At 45.0% G+C, this 14054-nt stretch overlaps 2 protein-coding genes across 3 annotated transcripts; one reads left to right on the top strand and one right to left on the bottom strand.

The window, feature by feature from the left end:
* Window positions 1–7009: 7009 nt before the first annotated feature.
* LOC142571844 (uncharacterized protein C9orf85 homolog) lies at window positions 7010–11107 on the bottom strand. Its single transcript, XM_075680498.1, has 3 exons — window positions 10779–11107; window positions 10403–10516; window positions 7010–9366 (listed from the first exon to the last, which is right to left on the bottom strand). Exons 1-3 carry the CDS (start codon window positions 10985–10987, stop codon window positions 9333–9335), a joined length of 357 nt encoding a protein of 118 aa, XP_075536613.1. The 5' UTR covers window positions 10988–11107; the 3' UTR covers window positions 7010–9332.
* A 116-nt stretch (window positions 11108–11223) lies between these two features.
* LOC142571845 (alpha-ketoglutarate dehydrogenase component 4) lies at window positions 11224–12958 on the top strand. Of its 2 annotated transcripts, none has more exons than XM_075680500.1 (4): window positions 11224–11372; window positions 11715–11775; window positions 11864–12036; window positions 12652–12958. In XM_075680500.1, the coding sequence occupies exons 1-4, from the start codon at window positions 11343–11345 to the stop codon at window positions 12667–12669; spliced, it is 282 nt and encodes a 93-aa protein (XP_075536615.1). In that variant the 5' UTR covers window positions 11224–11342; the 3' UTR covers window positions 12670–12958. The 2 variants fall into 2 exon arrangements, with proteins under 2 accessions (XP_075536615.1, XP_075536614.1); XM_075680499.1 differs by having other exon boundaries at window positions 11855–12036.
* Window positions 12959–14054: the final 1096 nt, after the last annotated feature.

Here is a 14054-nt window from a genome sequence, read left to right as displayed (position 1 = left end):
CAAGGCAAATCCATGTACTTCCATAATTTCCATGCTGGTTCAACCGCTCCAGTCGAAGCTCCCGTAATGTCCAAAGAGGTTTGAATTTAACCTAGCAGATGGCACCGCAGCCACCCGTTGCTCCTGTTGTTGGCTTAGCAAACCTGAGAAAAAGAGAACGGCAAATCAAACGAAGCCTCAGCGTTCAAGTAAACGCGGCCTATAGTTACGGCGCCCAAACACTTGTTGTAGTACGTGGTGTATCACCGACCCTGGCGTCCGACTGCAGGTTCGAACCGGCGGCTGGTCAGGTCATGCAGTTGTTTCGGGTCTCCGACGCGGACGGCGTCTCTTTCAAAAAAAAGAAAAGAAAGAAAGAAAAAAAAACGCCTTCAGTGAAGTATACTCTTGTCATAAGCAGCGTTTAGCAGATCCAAGGTTGCAAGGCACGGGAACGCAGGTGCTTGCGCGTAAGGTGAATATAATTCGTATATCAGCTACCACGCCCCGTTTGCGCATTGTTGCACAATGATGGACGCTGCTGACACCTCGGACGCTACAGGCGTAGATAGGAGGCAACAAAACGCGGACGAAAACATTTTGATGTGTTAGCCTCCCTCATTGTCCGAGGCGCCAGTAGCTTTCACAGAGCTGGAAGGAGCAAGGTTATTACACCGCCATGTGCTTTTTTTATATGCCAGCTGCCGTAGCAAAACGCCGTCGTACGTCCTGGCTACTACGACTATACGCCTTTTCTTCCGGCAAAAGTCCGACCAGATGATTAGCGCTAAAGTCCCTAGATATTTTTGCTAGGAGAAGTGCGACTGCCCAGCATATATGCTGGAGCGAAGGACGTTAGACAGTTTCCTAGCCAGCGTTGGCAGACAACTACTGTCGGAGGAAGCTATCCTCGGCCCATGGCCTGACACTGCAATTTCAATGCGTGCAACAAAAGTATTGTTGAAGTTCCTGCAGGACACCAAGCTCGACGAGCGGCTCTAGCGAGGCAACTGTCTCATGTACATAAGCACTCACCACTTCTCTGATCATCATCATCCATCCCAATACTTTCACTCCCCTTCCCTCTTCCCCAGTGCAGAGTAGCAGACTAGAGCGCACTAGCTCAGGTCGACCTCTCTGTCTTTCCTATCAATAAATTCTATTCTGTTCTGTTGCTAGGAGAAAATCCAGAGACTTTAATTAGCGCACGCGCACTAGTTTTGAACCTTTTGCAATGTATTAAACATCATCTCTAGCTATTTAGCACATCACGTGCAACCAACGCACCAACAACAGACTCGAATGAGGTAGAAAGGGGAGAGTAAGCGCGAGAGTGAGGAGTATATGGCACAAAGAACAATGATTGTCGCTACCTTGTAAAGTTTTATCTAGCGACCTTAACCTCCCGTAGATAGCGCCAGAGTTCACTCTAGTAATTATTGTATAAAAATGTATGCTGCTGCATACAGGCGCGCCATGCATGACGCGCCTCTCGGAGGTGGCAATGCGGTGAGCTGCAACACTGCTTCAATGCGAGTCGCAATAGACGCAGCCGAGGGCGGTCGGTAATAGGAGAGCCTATGTTAGGAAACAGCAAAAGGACTACTCGTCTGTTCCATATGAAATTTCATTTTCCAGGATATCGGTACCCCGAAATGGAGTATATGTTCATTCTGACTTGACACAACAGAGTATACGAAGGATGTTGTTGAAGGATGGTGGACAGATTGTTCTAGAGAAACTGGCCACCCTGTATACGCAATGCCTCATGAGCTCGAGCGTACCGGAATCTTGGAAGAACGCTAACATAATCCTAATCCATAAGAAAGGGGACGCCAAAGACTTGAAAAATTATAGACCGATCAGCTTACTGTCCGTTGCCTACAAATTATTTACCAAGGTAATTGCAAATAGAATCAGGAACACCTTAGACTTCTGTCAACCAAAGGACCAGGCAGGATTCCGTAAAGGCTACTTAACAATAGACCATATTCACACTATCAATCAAGTGATAGAGAAATGTGCAGAATATAACCAACCCTTATATATAGCTTTCATTGATTACGAGAAAGCGTTTGATTCAGTCGAAACCTCAGCAGTCATGGAGGCATTACGGAATCAGGGTGTAGATGAGCCATATGTAAAAATACTGGAAGATATCTATAGCGGCTCCACAGCCACCGTAGTCCTCCATAAAGCAAGCAACAAAATCCCAATAAAGAAAGGCGTCAGGCAGGGAGATACGATATCTCCAATGCTATTCACAGCGTGTTTACAGGAGGTATTCAGAGACCTGGATTGGGAAGAATTGGGGATAAAAGTTAATGGAGAATACCTTAGTAACTTGCGATTCGCTGATGATATTGCCTTGCTTAGTAACTCAGGGGACCAATTGCAATGCATGCTCACTGACCTGGAGAGGCAAAGCCGAAGAGTGGGTCTAAAAATTAATCTGCAGAAAACTAAAGTAATGCTTAACAGTCTCGGGAGAGAACAGCAATTTACAATAGGCAGCGAGGCACTGGAAGTCGTAAGGGAATACATCTACTTAGGGCAGGTAGTGACGGCGGATCCGGATCATGAGACGGAAATAATCAGAAGAATAAGAAAAATGGGGTGCGTTTGGCAGGCATTCCCAAATCATGAACAGCACGTTGCCATTATCCCTCAAGAGAAAAGTATATAATAGCTGTGTCTTACCAGTACTCACCTACGGGGCAGAAACCTGGAGGCTTACTAAAAGGGTTCTACTCAAATTGAGGACGACACAACGAGCTATGGAAAGAAGAATGATAGGTGTAACGTTAAGGGATAAGAAAAGAGCAGATTGGGTGAGGGAACAAACGCGAGTTAATGACATCTTAGTTGAAATCAAGAAAAAGAAATGGGCATGGGCAGGACATGTAATGAGGAGGGAAGATAACCGATGGTCATTAAGGGTTACGGACTGGATCCCAAGGGAAGGGAAGCGTAGCAGGGGGCGGCAGAAAGTTAGGTGGGCGGATGAGATTAAGAAGTTTGCAGGGACGGCATGGCCACAATTAGTACAAGACCGGGGTTGTTGGAGAAGTATGGGAGAGGCCTTTGCCCTGCAGTGGGCGTAACCAGGCTGATGATGATGATGATGATGATGATGATGATGATGATGATGATGATGAGTATACGAACTCCACGCGGGGTGCAATGATTCTCGAACATGGAGTAGTGCAAGCACGCGGTGGGCGCGCACGCATGTCGCGCAGAGCTTCCCTCACACTGCTCTCGCCATTCAAATATTAATAAAGATGTTTTACTCTCTCTCTCGCGGGCTCGAGGTTCATGCCCCCCCGACCGCCACACACCTATGGGGTGAAAAAAAAGAAAAGCGGTCAAGTATTTTGGCTAAGGTCCCAATGTCCCTCTGGTCAATGAAAAGGTGAGTGAGCCGGTGGGCGGGACGCTACAGAAAATCACCGTCGTAAAGAGGATATAAGCGCAGGTATCGCGATAACCTTATCTACGAGGCGCTGCAAACTTATCTAGGTGTTGACAAAGCGCGGTGATAACTGGAATGCGAGCGGCATCGAGTTCGAAACGGCCTTTGCACGACTGCGTTCCCAGCGGCATTTACGTCGTGGTTGCGCAGTATATAGCTATGGCGTTCTGCCGCTGGGCGCAGTGCCGCCGGTTTGATTGCCGACCTTCCGTTGAAGGCGGTAAGCAATAACGTTCGTGGACTTGGATTCTGGTGCAAGTCCGTAATCAGTCAAACTTCATTCGGATCACTTCAATGCAACACACCAGTTCACTATGGCTAGTTGGCAAAAATAAAAAAAAATAAAGGGCGGTGAAAGCGGCACACACATTGAGTGATCGTGGACAAGAATAAGCGCGATTTTCTGCAACCCTTTAGGGTGCACGGCTCAGCGCCTTGGGGAAGGGCACAAAACGAGGAAAGAAAAGAACACGGCGGCACACAGCTAGAAACAAACAGTTCGGGTTTTCCGAAATGTTTACGGATTTGGGCTCGTTTTACAATTATACGAATACCCCGCCAAATTTTGCAAAAAGAAAAAGAAAAAAATTCTGTTCGCTAATATGTTTCGCTCATCGGTCTCTGAATCTCCCGTTGGGAGTCCTCAGATCGTCACAGTACGCCGTAGGTTTACTTGAGTCGAGCGCAAGCTTATACGGAGAAATTCCCGAAGCAGGCGAAACCACCAGCAGCGGCAGGAACGTCGCCTGAAAAAGTCGCTGCGATCTAAAAGCAATGTGCTGCTTGTCAGTTTCTGCTGTTTCACGTCTGCTGCTTGTATGCTGGTCAGGGCAAGATTTAAAATAAAATAATGAAATGCGGGCAATAATAATATTTGGGGTTTTACGTGCCAAAACCACTTTCTGATTATGAGGCACGCCGTAGTGGAGGACTCCGGAAATTTTGACCACCTGGGGTTCTTTAACGTGCACCTAAATCTAAGCACACGGGTGTTTTCGCATTTCGCCCCCATCGAAATGCGGCCGCCGTGGCCGGGATTCGATCCCGCGACCTCGTGCTCAGCAGCCCAACACCATAGCCACTGAGCAGAAATGCGGGCAATCCCATTCTCAATGTCGTGTCGGTATGATATTTACGAATGTTAAATTTCACACTTGGGGAGGCATGCGTCGTCAAACACGCATCTTGCGTGACACAGGTACCGTACTGCATTTCTTTAACCCGTGAAAAGCTTTACAACGGCCAAACTAATAATAATAATAATATTTGGGGTTTTACGTGCCAAAACCACTTTCTGATTATGAGGCACGCCACGCCGTAGTGGAGGACTCCGGAAATTTTGACCACCTGCGGTTCTTTAACGTGCACCTAAATCTAAGCACACGGGTGTTTTCGCATTTCGCCCCCATCGAAATGCGGCCGCCGTGGCCGGGATCCGATCCCGCGACCTCGTGCTCCGCAGCGCAACAAACACCATAGCCACTGAGCAACCACGGCGGGTATCGGCCAAACTGGGTCTTGCATCAATGTTTACTGAACGCAGTCCCTCTCCACGACTGACAGGGCACGCTTACAGACTCGCCGCAGGCAGTGAGGGTGCACGCTAATACTTGCAAGGCATTGGTCGCGGAAAAACGAAGAGAGAACATTTTTAAAGGCCCTTCACATAATTAGCCGAAGTAACACTTGCGTCGGTGCAGCATGTCTGAGCCTCACTGATAAAGCGTTTACATTTAAAAAGCGATGTTATTTAGATATGTGTCATACATTAGTTATTATATTAAATGTCGGCCATTGCTCTTTCCCTTGCTTTTTCTTTTCATATACAGTTTTGTGCACGTGCAAGGAGCCTTGCCGGGGTGTATGTTGTCTTTTTTCAGTAATAAATTTTACTTGTTAGTTCCAGTTTTGTCCCGTCGAATTATTTCCCTCGGTGGTCACCGCTGTTTTCTGTTTCTTCCTTCCTTTCTTTTATTTTTTTCCCATATGCACCAAATGGCCTCGCTCTACATTGTTACTCTACTATGCAGTTTCTGAACATTTCACCGCGAAATGACGCTCGCCGTCGCACTGCGGACGCATAAGTTGTTTTCATGTTCAACGACACTCCTTTTAAGGCTGAACGAAGAAATGCTTACATCTCCTCACGGACGAGCGTGTTCCAGCAACATATTCTAAACTGCTGCACTGGTCGCTCAGCCATACTGACATCTGAGTCAACGAAACCTAGTCAGTGTGTTCCATACTCCGCGCTTATCCTCCTTACCCTGGCTCTTGCCTAACCGCAACAGCGCTTCGCGGAAATGAGTGTGCGCGTCACAGCCTTCGTCATAGTGGCGATAGTTTGCTCTCGGTTGACTGCTCTTTTTTTTTTTTTTTTTCTGTCGCAACGTCTCGGTTGCAGCGATACCTCGCGCTCTTCCGCGAGCACTCCCGCTAACGTGACGTCACCGCTTCGACGATGACGCCGCCGAGCGCAAGCGGAGTCAGAACACGACCTCCTCTATAAACTATAAAAAGTTTAGAGAGGAGGTCATGGGTCCGAGTCACCGCCGGAAAGAACATGGGCGCGCCTTTCCACGCCAATGTGCTGGCTCCACGCATAGGGTCGCTGCTTTCGAATAAGACTGACAGCTACACGATTTGGTACGAACTGCACAAGCCATGAAAGAAAAAGAAAGAGAGGAAGCAGTCGAAGTACTATGTTGCGATAACATTTCAAAAAGTGTACAGTTGATAACTTGTATCACTCAGAGGTTTAATCTAAGCGCGGCGACTGTAACTGGCACTTTTGTTGCTGGTGTGTATTGCTTATTTGCACTTGTGACTCGTGTGCAAACCTATGCCCGTTTGCTCTTTCTTGTGCACCGTCTTGTTGCACAGTCCACACGAACACATTACACCTGATCACAAAAGTCCAATCCTGTAAATATTACATCTTGATAGATGTAATATTTGCACACACACAAGTCATTTTGGTAACTAAATTGTATAACTGTAGAAATCATTAGTAAATGAAAGAAATGAGTGGGCATCATCCCAAACATACAGGTTTTTCGACCCATAAAATATGCAGCTTTACGTTTTCATGCCAATGAACTTGTAGCAGGGGCTCAAAACAGGAGGTATACCATAAAAAAATGCAAAGGTTTGTTCCGTTTTGTTCAGAGGAGGAAGCTTAAGTGAGCAAGCAAGAGGGACACTTATAAGATGACGGTTTGTCTTGCATTTTGGAAATGTAAAAGCGCACTCATTGGTGCCTTTAAGGCGTCCTGAAGGAGTGCAATGTTTACGTGCTGGAGGGAAAACAACTTTCCTGTTTTTCTGCATACCGTATGCTCACTTTTTTAAATGTTTTCAAGGTCCCTAAAAAGACGCCAGAGGAATTGTAAACAAGTATGCTTTAGCCAAATAGGCAAAGTTACATGAAACCATGTCCAAGCTCTCAGTTATTGGTGAATTTTCAAAGGCCTGGAACCAAACACAGGCATACAAGGCGGTATCGGTGCCAATTGCTGTTTTTGAGGCGATACTACGAAACATACTCTGCCAGTGTACTCCAAAAACCACCAAACGTCAATTTACTTGACAAGTACAGAGCTCCTATACCGGGATAAAAATCATGGCAAAATTATGAATACAGTGCAGACATGTGAGCGCCAAGCAAACAAAGCAAGGACACACCCTCTCACCGCATATAGCTTGTGTAAAAGAAATAACATTTACAGGTAAGCAAATTACAGCTTCTATCAACAGCATGATATATGGGTGTAGTAGAAGTATATGCGACCAGGTTCTGATGAGCTTAGCCTTGTTCCTCTGAAGGATATATATATATTTGGTTTCTCCGTGGAAAATAAAGGCACCTCGAACTACTTTACGCCTCAGCTGAGTCAGCCGGAGCCTCAGTTTAATAGCAGCACAAATTTTGGGTTGTGCTAAGCATAATATACAGAGTTCAGCATTTCAGATGACCAGTGAAAAAAAAAAACATTCATATTAAACTTGTGAAATCAGCCAAAAAACAAAGAATAGGCAAATAAAATGCACAAAGTTTTACAGGAACAGTAACTGATGCTACTAACAATGCATTATATCGAGGGGAAAGCAGAATAGCTAACCTATGCACAAAGTGCAAATATAAGTGAACAGCATAATGCTCCAGCAATTGTAGATGCTATATGCCAGCCATATATATTGCCCCATTAATAAGTCCCCATTAACAAGATCCCTATGCACTGCCACAAATCCCAAGCGCCACGATGGATGTCAACAAGTGTTCCTTTAGAGCTAGTTAGTGCACAAATATTGCAGCATACTGCCTTGAGCTGTGGCCCTGCTTCTTTTCTGTTTTGTCTACGGTCCCAGGCTGCAGCTGCAGTAACCACGAGGGTTGCGAAGTACAGTTGCCATGCTCCAGACTGGCTACATGTGGGCATTCTTAGCTACAAAATTTTTGGCACTTCCACTGATTGGCTTCTTTACCATAGCCCATGAAACCAAGTTCATAATGCTATTGCAGTAGTGTGATAAATTGCTAGTTAATATAAAATATTGCGTAAGCAGACACATTTTGCAATTTGGCAATGTCATGCTCTCAGCTATCTCCATATTACCTTGTCTGGTGCTGCTGCAAAATGCAGTCCTTCTGATTCTGAATCAACATTCAAAGTCCCCTCTCATATGAAATTTGACTGACCGGAAGCAGGAGCACCTATTGTGACCATTTAGTCACAGCTTTGCTATTTCCTAAGTTATGTGATGCAGCAATTGAGGACTGGCTACATCTGGGCATTCTTAGCTACAAAATTTTTGGCACTTCCACTGATTGGCTTCTTTACCATAGCCCATGAAACCAAGTTCATAAAAATTGCAGTAGTGTGATAAATTGCTAGTTAATATAAAATATTGCGTAAGCAGACACATTTTGCAATTTGGCAATGTCATGCTCTCAGCTATCTCCATATTACCTTGTCTGGTGCTGCTGCAAAATGCAGTCCTTCTGATTCTGAATCAACATTCAGAGTCCCCTCTCATATGAAATTTGACTGACCTGAAGCAGGAGCACCTATTGTGACCATTTAGTCACAGTTTTGCTATTTCCTAAGTTATGTGATGCAGCAATTGAGGACAACCCTTTATTGAGCACAAGGGACACAGCAAAAGGCCCCAGACAGTACACGCTGATGATATGCATCATCGGCATGTACTGTGCCACACAGGCAATGAAGAAGGGCACACATATGATGATGATAATATACAGATGACAAAGAAGTGCATGATAAATGCCCCCACAATTACTTTATTGGTGCCCTAGGTTGGCTACTGTTTGGCTGTATTTGAGAGTGCTAAGCCTGCACATTGAGTTCTGAACTTGGAAAGACCCTACACTATACATGTGAATACCTTAAGCACTGTTCAAACTGAAATTTGAAGAAACTGAAGTCACAAGCTGTACAGAGTTAAAAAAAGAAAAAGAAATGACAGTCCTATAGCTACAAAAAAGACCATAAACCATAACACACCTTTACAGCTTGTCCCATTCACTGCCCAGCAAATTCAAAATAAAGCCCTACCAGCTTGGAATGTGCTATATGCAGATAATGGGATCTGTACAATGCATGCTTTAAACTTATTTATTTGCTTGACGGCAATAGCTGACAGAGGTTTAGATATAAGAATGTACAATGAGAATGCATCATACAGGTTGAGCACTGGTTTGTTGACGCTTCTGTCAGTATCTTATAGAGAATGATGCACCGATGAGGCAAAGGTGTTCTCAGTTCACAGCATCTTCCCTCAACAATACATACATAATGCATAATAAGTGTTGTGCTCACACACTAGATCACAATGCCACTTGTCTCTTCAGAAGGTGTCACAGCTCTTGGTCGTCTTCTGTCACTTGAGAGCTGCACATACAGAAACCCCACATAAGACTTTAAACTAAAGAAAACTGAAGAGATGGGCACTTGCAAGGTCTAAATCAGGGCAAACGAGAAGCCTTAGTTTGATGCAATGCAATGCTTCAAATGGAAGACCTGCAGTTTTCAAGGAGAAAATCGTTATGATTGATAGAGTCTGCATAAGTGCCATCTCTTGAGGGTGAAAGATCAAAAGATTGCAAGATTTTTACATGTTTTCCAAGGCATATCTCACCATCATGATTCGTTCCTACTTCTCACTAAAGAGATGGAGAATAGAATAGAAAAGGTACTGACTAGAAGAGGGTCTGGTATGCTACCCTACACTGAGAGAGGTAGGTACAAATGAAAATCCTTAGACTTTCTCATCTCGAGGTGTGAAAACCACACAACCACTGCAAACAGCAACTGCTGTTAACCTGAAGAATACAAGTCATTTCCACAGAAACACCATCAACAGGCCTGTTCTCCTCTACATCATGGCATAGTTCCAGTAACTGTAGCTTGACGTAATTGTAACTTTATTATGTAAATTTGCTTCTACTCATTGATCATGCAGTCTGCTGAAATGACCGATTACAAGCAAACATTACCGATCCTAATTTTTACAGTAACAAATCAGAATGTAGAATAGTCAGCTATTCTAAAAAATAAAGTGTGCAAATCAGAACACTGTTGCCATTATCACTTTATGTGACAAAATGCTCGTGAGCACAACTCTAAGTTGTTGCAATATCGTGCAGTAAGAAAACACACATAATCATGTACAAAACATGTATTTTTTTTTTCGAGATCTGTACATATGGAGAATTAACTGTCATGTGAGACATATGTGATTAACCTATGCCTCCACATAGCACCTTGATTTAGATTAGGACATAAGCGTAACTGAAGAGCGATTAAAAAAAGGCGATCCCGTATGGGATGGCACATAAATGACAAAAGATGAAACGTGCGTGGCATGCACTTGCTAAACAAAACGACAGTCGTTCCCACGAATGAAGAAAAATGCACAGTGACTGACCTGGATTCAGAGCCTTCGGGGGCACCACATTTTGCACAGATTTTCAGCCTTTCCGCACAGGCACTGCACGCTATATGATAGGCTGACTTGACTGTTTTAGCTTCACACTTGACACTGGAAGGAGAAGGTACGTATGAAGAAAACCTGTATGATGGAGTAGCATACACTCCACCAAAGTTTCAAATACTAAAGAGCCGACATTGTTGCACAAATACTTACATTTCCTCCTCTCTACAGACATAACTGTTTTCATCTTTCAAGCGCAACCTTATTGCTGTGCTAAATTTCAATAAAGTAGCAAATGTTCACTAACGTGCAGAACACTACAACACAACTATAGAGGCTAGGAAGCAAAAAAAAAAAAAAAACCTCTCACCATTTCTTGGGCACCGTAAGCGGCTTGTACTTCTTGTACTTAATTTTCCACTCGATTATGCCTTTACACCTTGCACACACATTTTCGATTTTCATGTTGAGTATTTTCTTCGTCTGCACACTCGTGTCGTGAAGCGTGTTCTTAAATGCAGTGGCATTTTGGTGCTTCTGAGCCCGTGACCTGCTCACATTTCCTGACTGTGTGCTCATATTTCAAGCACGAACAGAAGGATTTCCGCAATAAACTAAACTGCCCGCGACAGCAGTAAACAAGAACTAACCGCACCGCAGAGGCACGGGAGTCGCCATAACGATTACGTAACAACACGTGCGCGCTAACTTCGCTAACGTAGCTAACAATGCGGGAGACATAAGAGATTATGCAGTTATGCATAAATTAAAAAAAACTGATATGCGTGAATTTGAACCTCGTTACAGAAAACTACAGAGCGAAGTAAATATTGCGAAGCTTCCCTAAATCACCGCACCTTGGCAGCGTTAGCGGCAGCAGTCGAAAAATTGAGTTTGTGCGGTGCGCTTGTTGGTGGCGACGACGGCGGCGCAGATGGCATCATCTTCTGCAAGAGTTATTCAGGTCACTTGCACTATTTCTTGTTTTGTTTTGTTAGAGACCTATGAACGGCCGAAGCGCAGACTATTGCCGCTCATGATGCGCTGGTCCTTGTTCGTACGGGCCAGATGCAGCGGCGTGCTTTCATGTCCGAGAAACGGAACTCGCGCTGAAGGACGCCCTTGAGAGCAGGCGCCACGGTAAAACGTCTTTAACAGACGGAATACCTGCTGACAACCAGCTCGACCGCTCCCGATTGCTTAACAGTGATGACAGGGAACACTATTTCCACGTGTGGCTGATTGTAAACGTGTTGCGTCACATACATTGCACTACCCATTCATTGGATTCGTCTGGTTTTCGCAGGCCGTCAAGCCCCACAACCCGCTGATAAAATTTCGCGCGGGCAGCGCGAGGGCCGATAGAGGTAAGGTTGAGTTCGGAGCGTTTGTGACACTGTCTTTGGTAGGACGAATGTTGTGACGCGGGTTCTCAACGTCGCAAAGTTCTCACAGGGCCGACACAGACCACTGCTTCATCCACAGCGATGAAGGCAACGAGTAGCGCTACTCCCGCAGAATCTAAACCGGTGGGCTCTGCGCCACGCGGATCCGGTATCGACGAATCTCAACTACCAGCCCGGTACGCCAGGAAACCGCTGTCTCAATACGAAGGCGACTACATACAGGTAAGCAGCCATGGATCGAGGACACTGAACGTTTGTGCCCCAGTCACATGGGGCACTTTTGATCGCGATCGAATTTCTCTATCGCGAATGGCTCCTATGTTCAAGTTGCAGAAGGGAGCCAATCGCAATCGAAAAATTCGATCCCGATCGAAAGTGCCCCGTGTGACTCTTGATTAGTCTTGCATTGTGTCGTATTATATTCGCTTTCTGTTAATTACAGCAAAAATATTTGACACCGAGTAGCATTAAGGCTATTCGATTACGTGCTCATGCGATTAAATATGGTGCAACTGACGTTTTTTCCTAAAGGAAAAAGCGTGTCTAAATAGCGTTGCACCCCGAGCCGATTCTGGCTTTGACAGGACACGTTTGATGCTTCACAGAAGGCACATTTTGCTTAACTGGAATCCCCACTTTGTCGAAGCAACTTGAACTGAAAAAAATAACAGGCGAATAAAAATTACGTAATTTGTTTGAATTCTGGCTCTAAGTGCGGCGCTTCTCAGAACCACATTAAAGTTCTTTGTCTGTCTGTATTGGCGACAGATTAAATTGTTAGTATGATTGCCACCAAATTGCAACTGAAAGTCACGTTTTTCTTTTCTTCCATTTCAGAGAGGAGGCCCCGAGTAACAAAGGTCCCTGCATAGCTGCTGTAAATAAGAAACGCTCAAAAAGAATTCCTTGAAGCCCATACTGAAGAGCCCTGCTTTATAGCAGCAATAGCGGATGGAGGGGGGGGGGGGACCATGACAACCATGGGAAGAATGCACCAACGCAATTATTTATTTGATAATGCAGGCAGAGCTGAAGGCCTTGTGTAGGATGCACCGTGAAGACAACGATGAAGGTGGCCGCTACACTCTGCAAGTGCCCAGTGCATTCCCATGCAATTAAATATGTTTGTTCTTGTTGTGGTTAATTTCGGTATGAAAAGCAGCTGTAGTATCCAGCATTTCATCTTAATTGATGCAATGCTTCGTACTTAAAGGAAAGCAAAGAAATACAGAAGGAAGCCGAGGACTGTGAAGCAAGTGAGACGTCATTAAATTACAGGTGCAATCTTAATGGTACATTTGACTGGTCACCTTCAAGTGCTCTGACCGGTTGAAATTGAGTACTTGGAACACATTCGCGTTGTTCGTTCAGAATGCCGTACTCTATCTCAGGAGTTCTTGGAGGCACTCTCGCCTTTGAGCTGGGAGTGTGACCGTGATCTGATAATTCCTGCCATGTGACTTCTCCGATACCTCTGGGAGCAGGTGAACGTTCACCTCGAGTAGGCTCTCTCTGGCTACAATCTCATGCAGCGCCTTTCTGCAAACAGAGTTGGAGTGCGGTAGGAACCAGTTGCATGTACCATAAGAGACAGGAAGACGCCAGTATGTAGTTTACCGAGCAAAACCCGGCAGCTGACAGTCAAGATGTAAACAGTAAACAGGAAAGTGCTATCACACATCTCATAAATGTGTAGTGATCTAGTTCAGTAACAATGAGTGCCAAGAGATGGAAATGCAATGAAAGGCAAGCAAGGATTAGACGGAGCAATGAGGCTATTTGTAGGCATAGGATTCAGTATGAGAGTAGAGGGTTATTGCTTGTGGAGGCCATCAAGCTGCAGTGGACTTCAATAGGCTGCTGCAGAGCAGTAGGTCGTGGATACCAGTCCCTGCCTCTTCAGCCACATTCTGATATGGGGGGGGGGGGGGTTACAAAAAGTGTCTGTTGTTCAATTTAGTTCCACATGAAAGAAACTCGAGCTGTCGAAACTAATCCAGAGATCTCCGTTATTGCATGTCTCATAGCCCAAAACATCGCTTTAGGATGCAGAACCGTGTACATTATCGTAATGGAAGTTTCAGAGCAAAACTGCAAGTTGAAAAGCTTAATGCTAGGCACTGAATTGCATTCACGCCATGTGGAAGATGGCTTTCCTGCCACAATGTTGTGCGTGCTATTCAGTGCGAAATATTAAACTGCCTGTGGATGACGCCATCATGTGACAGGTCCGTAAACAA

This window comes from Dermacentor variabilis, chromosome 2 (assembly GCF_050947875.1).
Source record: "Dermacentor variabilis isolate Ectoservices chromosome 2, ASM5094787v1, whole genome shotgun sequence".
NCBI classification, from domain to species: Eukaryota; Metazoa; Arthropoda; class Arachnida; order Ixodida; family Ixodidae; genus Dermacentor; species Dermacentor variabilis.
The sequence above is the reverse complement of the archived record's forward strand: the minus strand, read 5'-3'. Positions and strand labels throughout refer to the sequence as shown.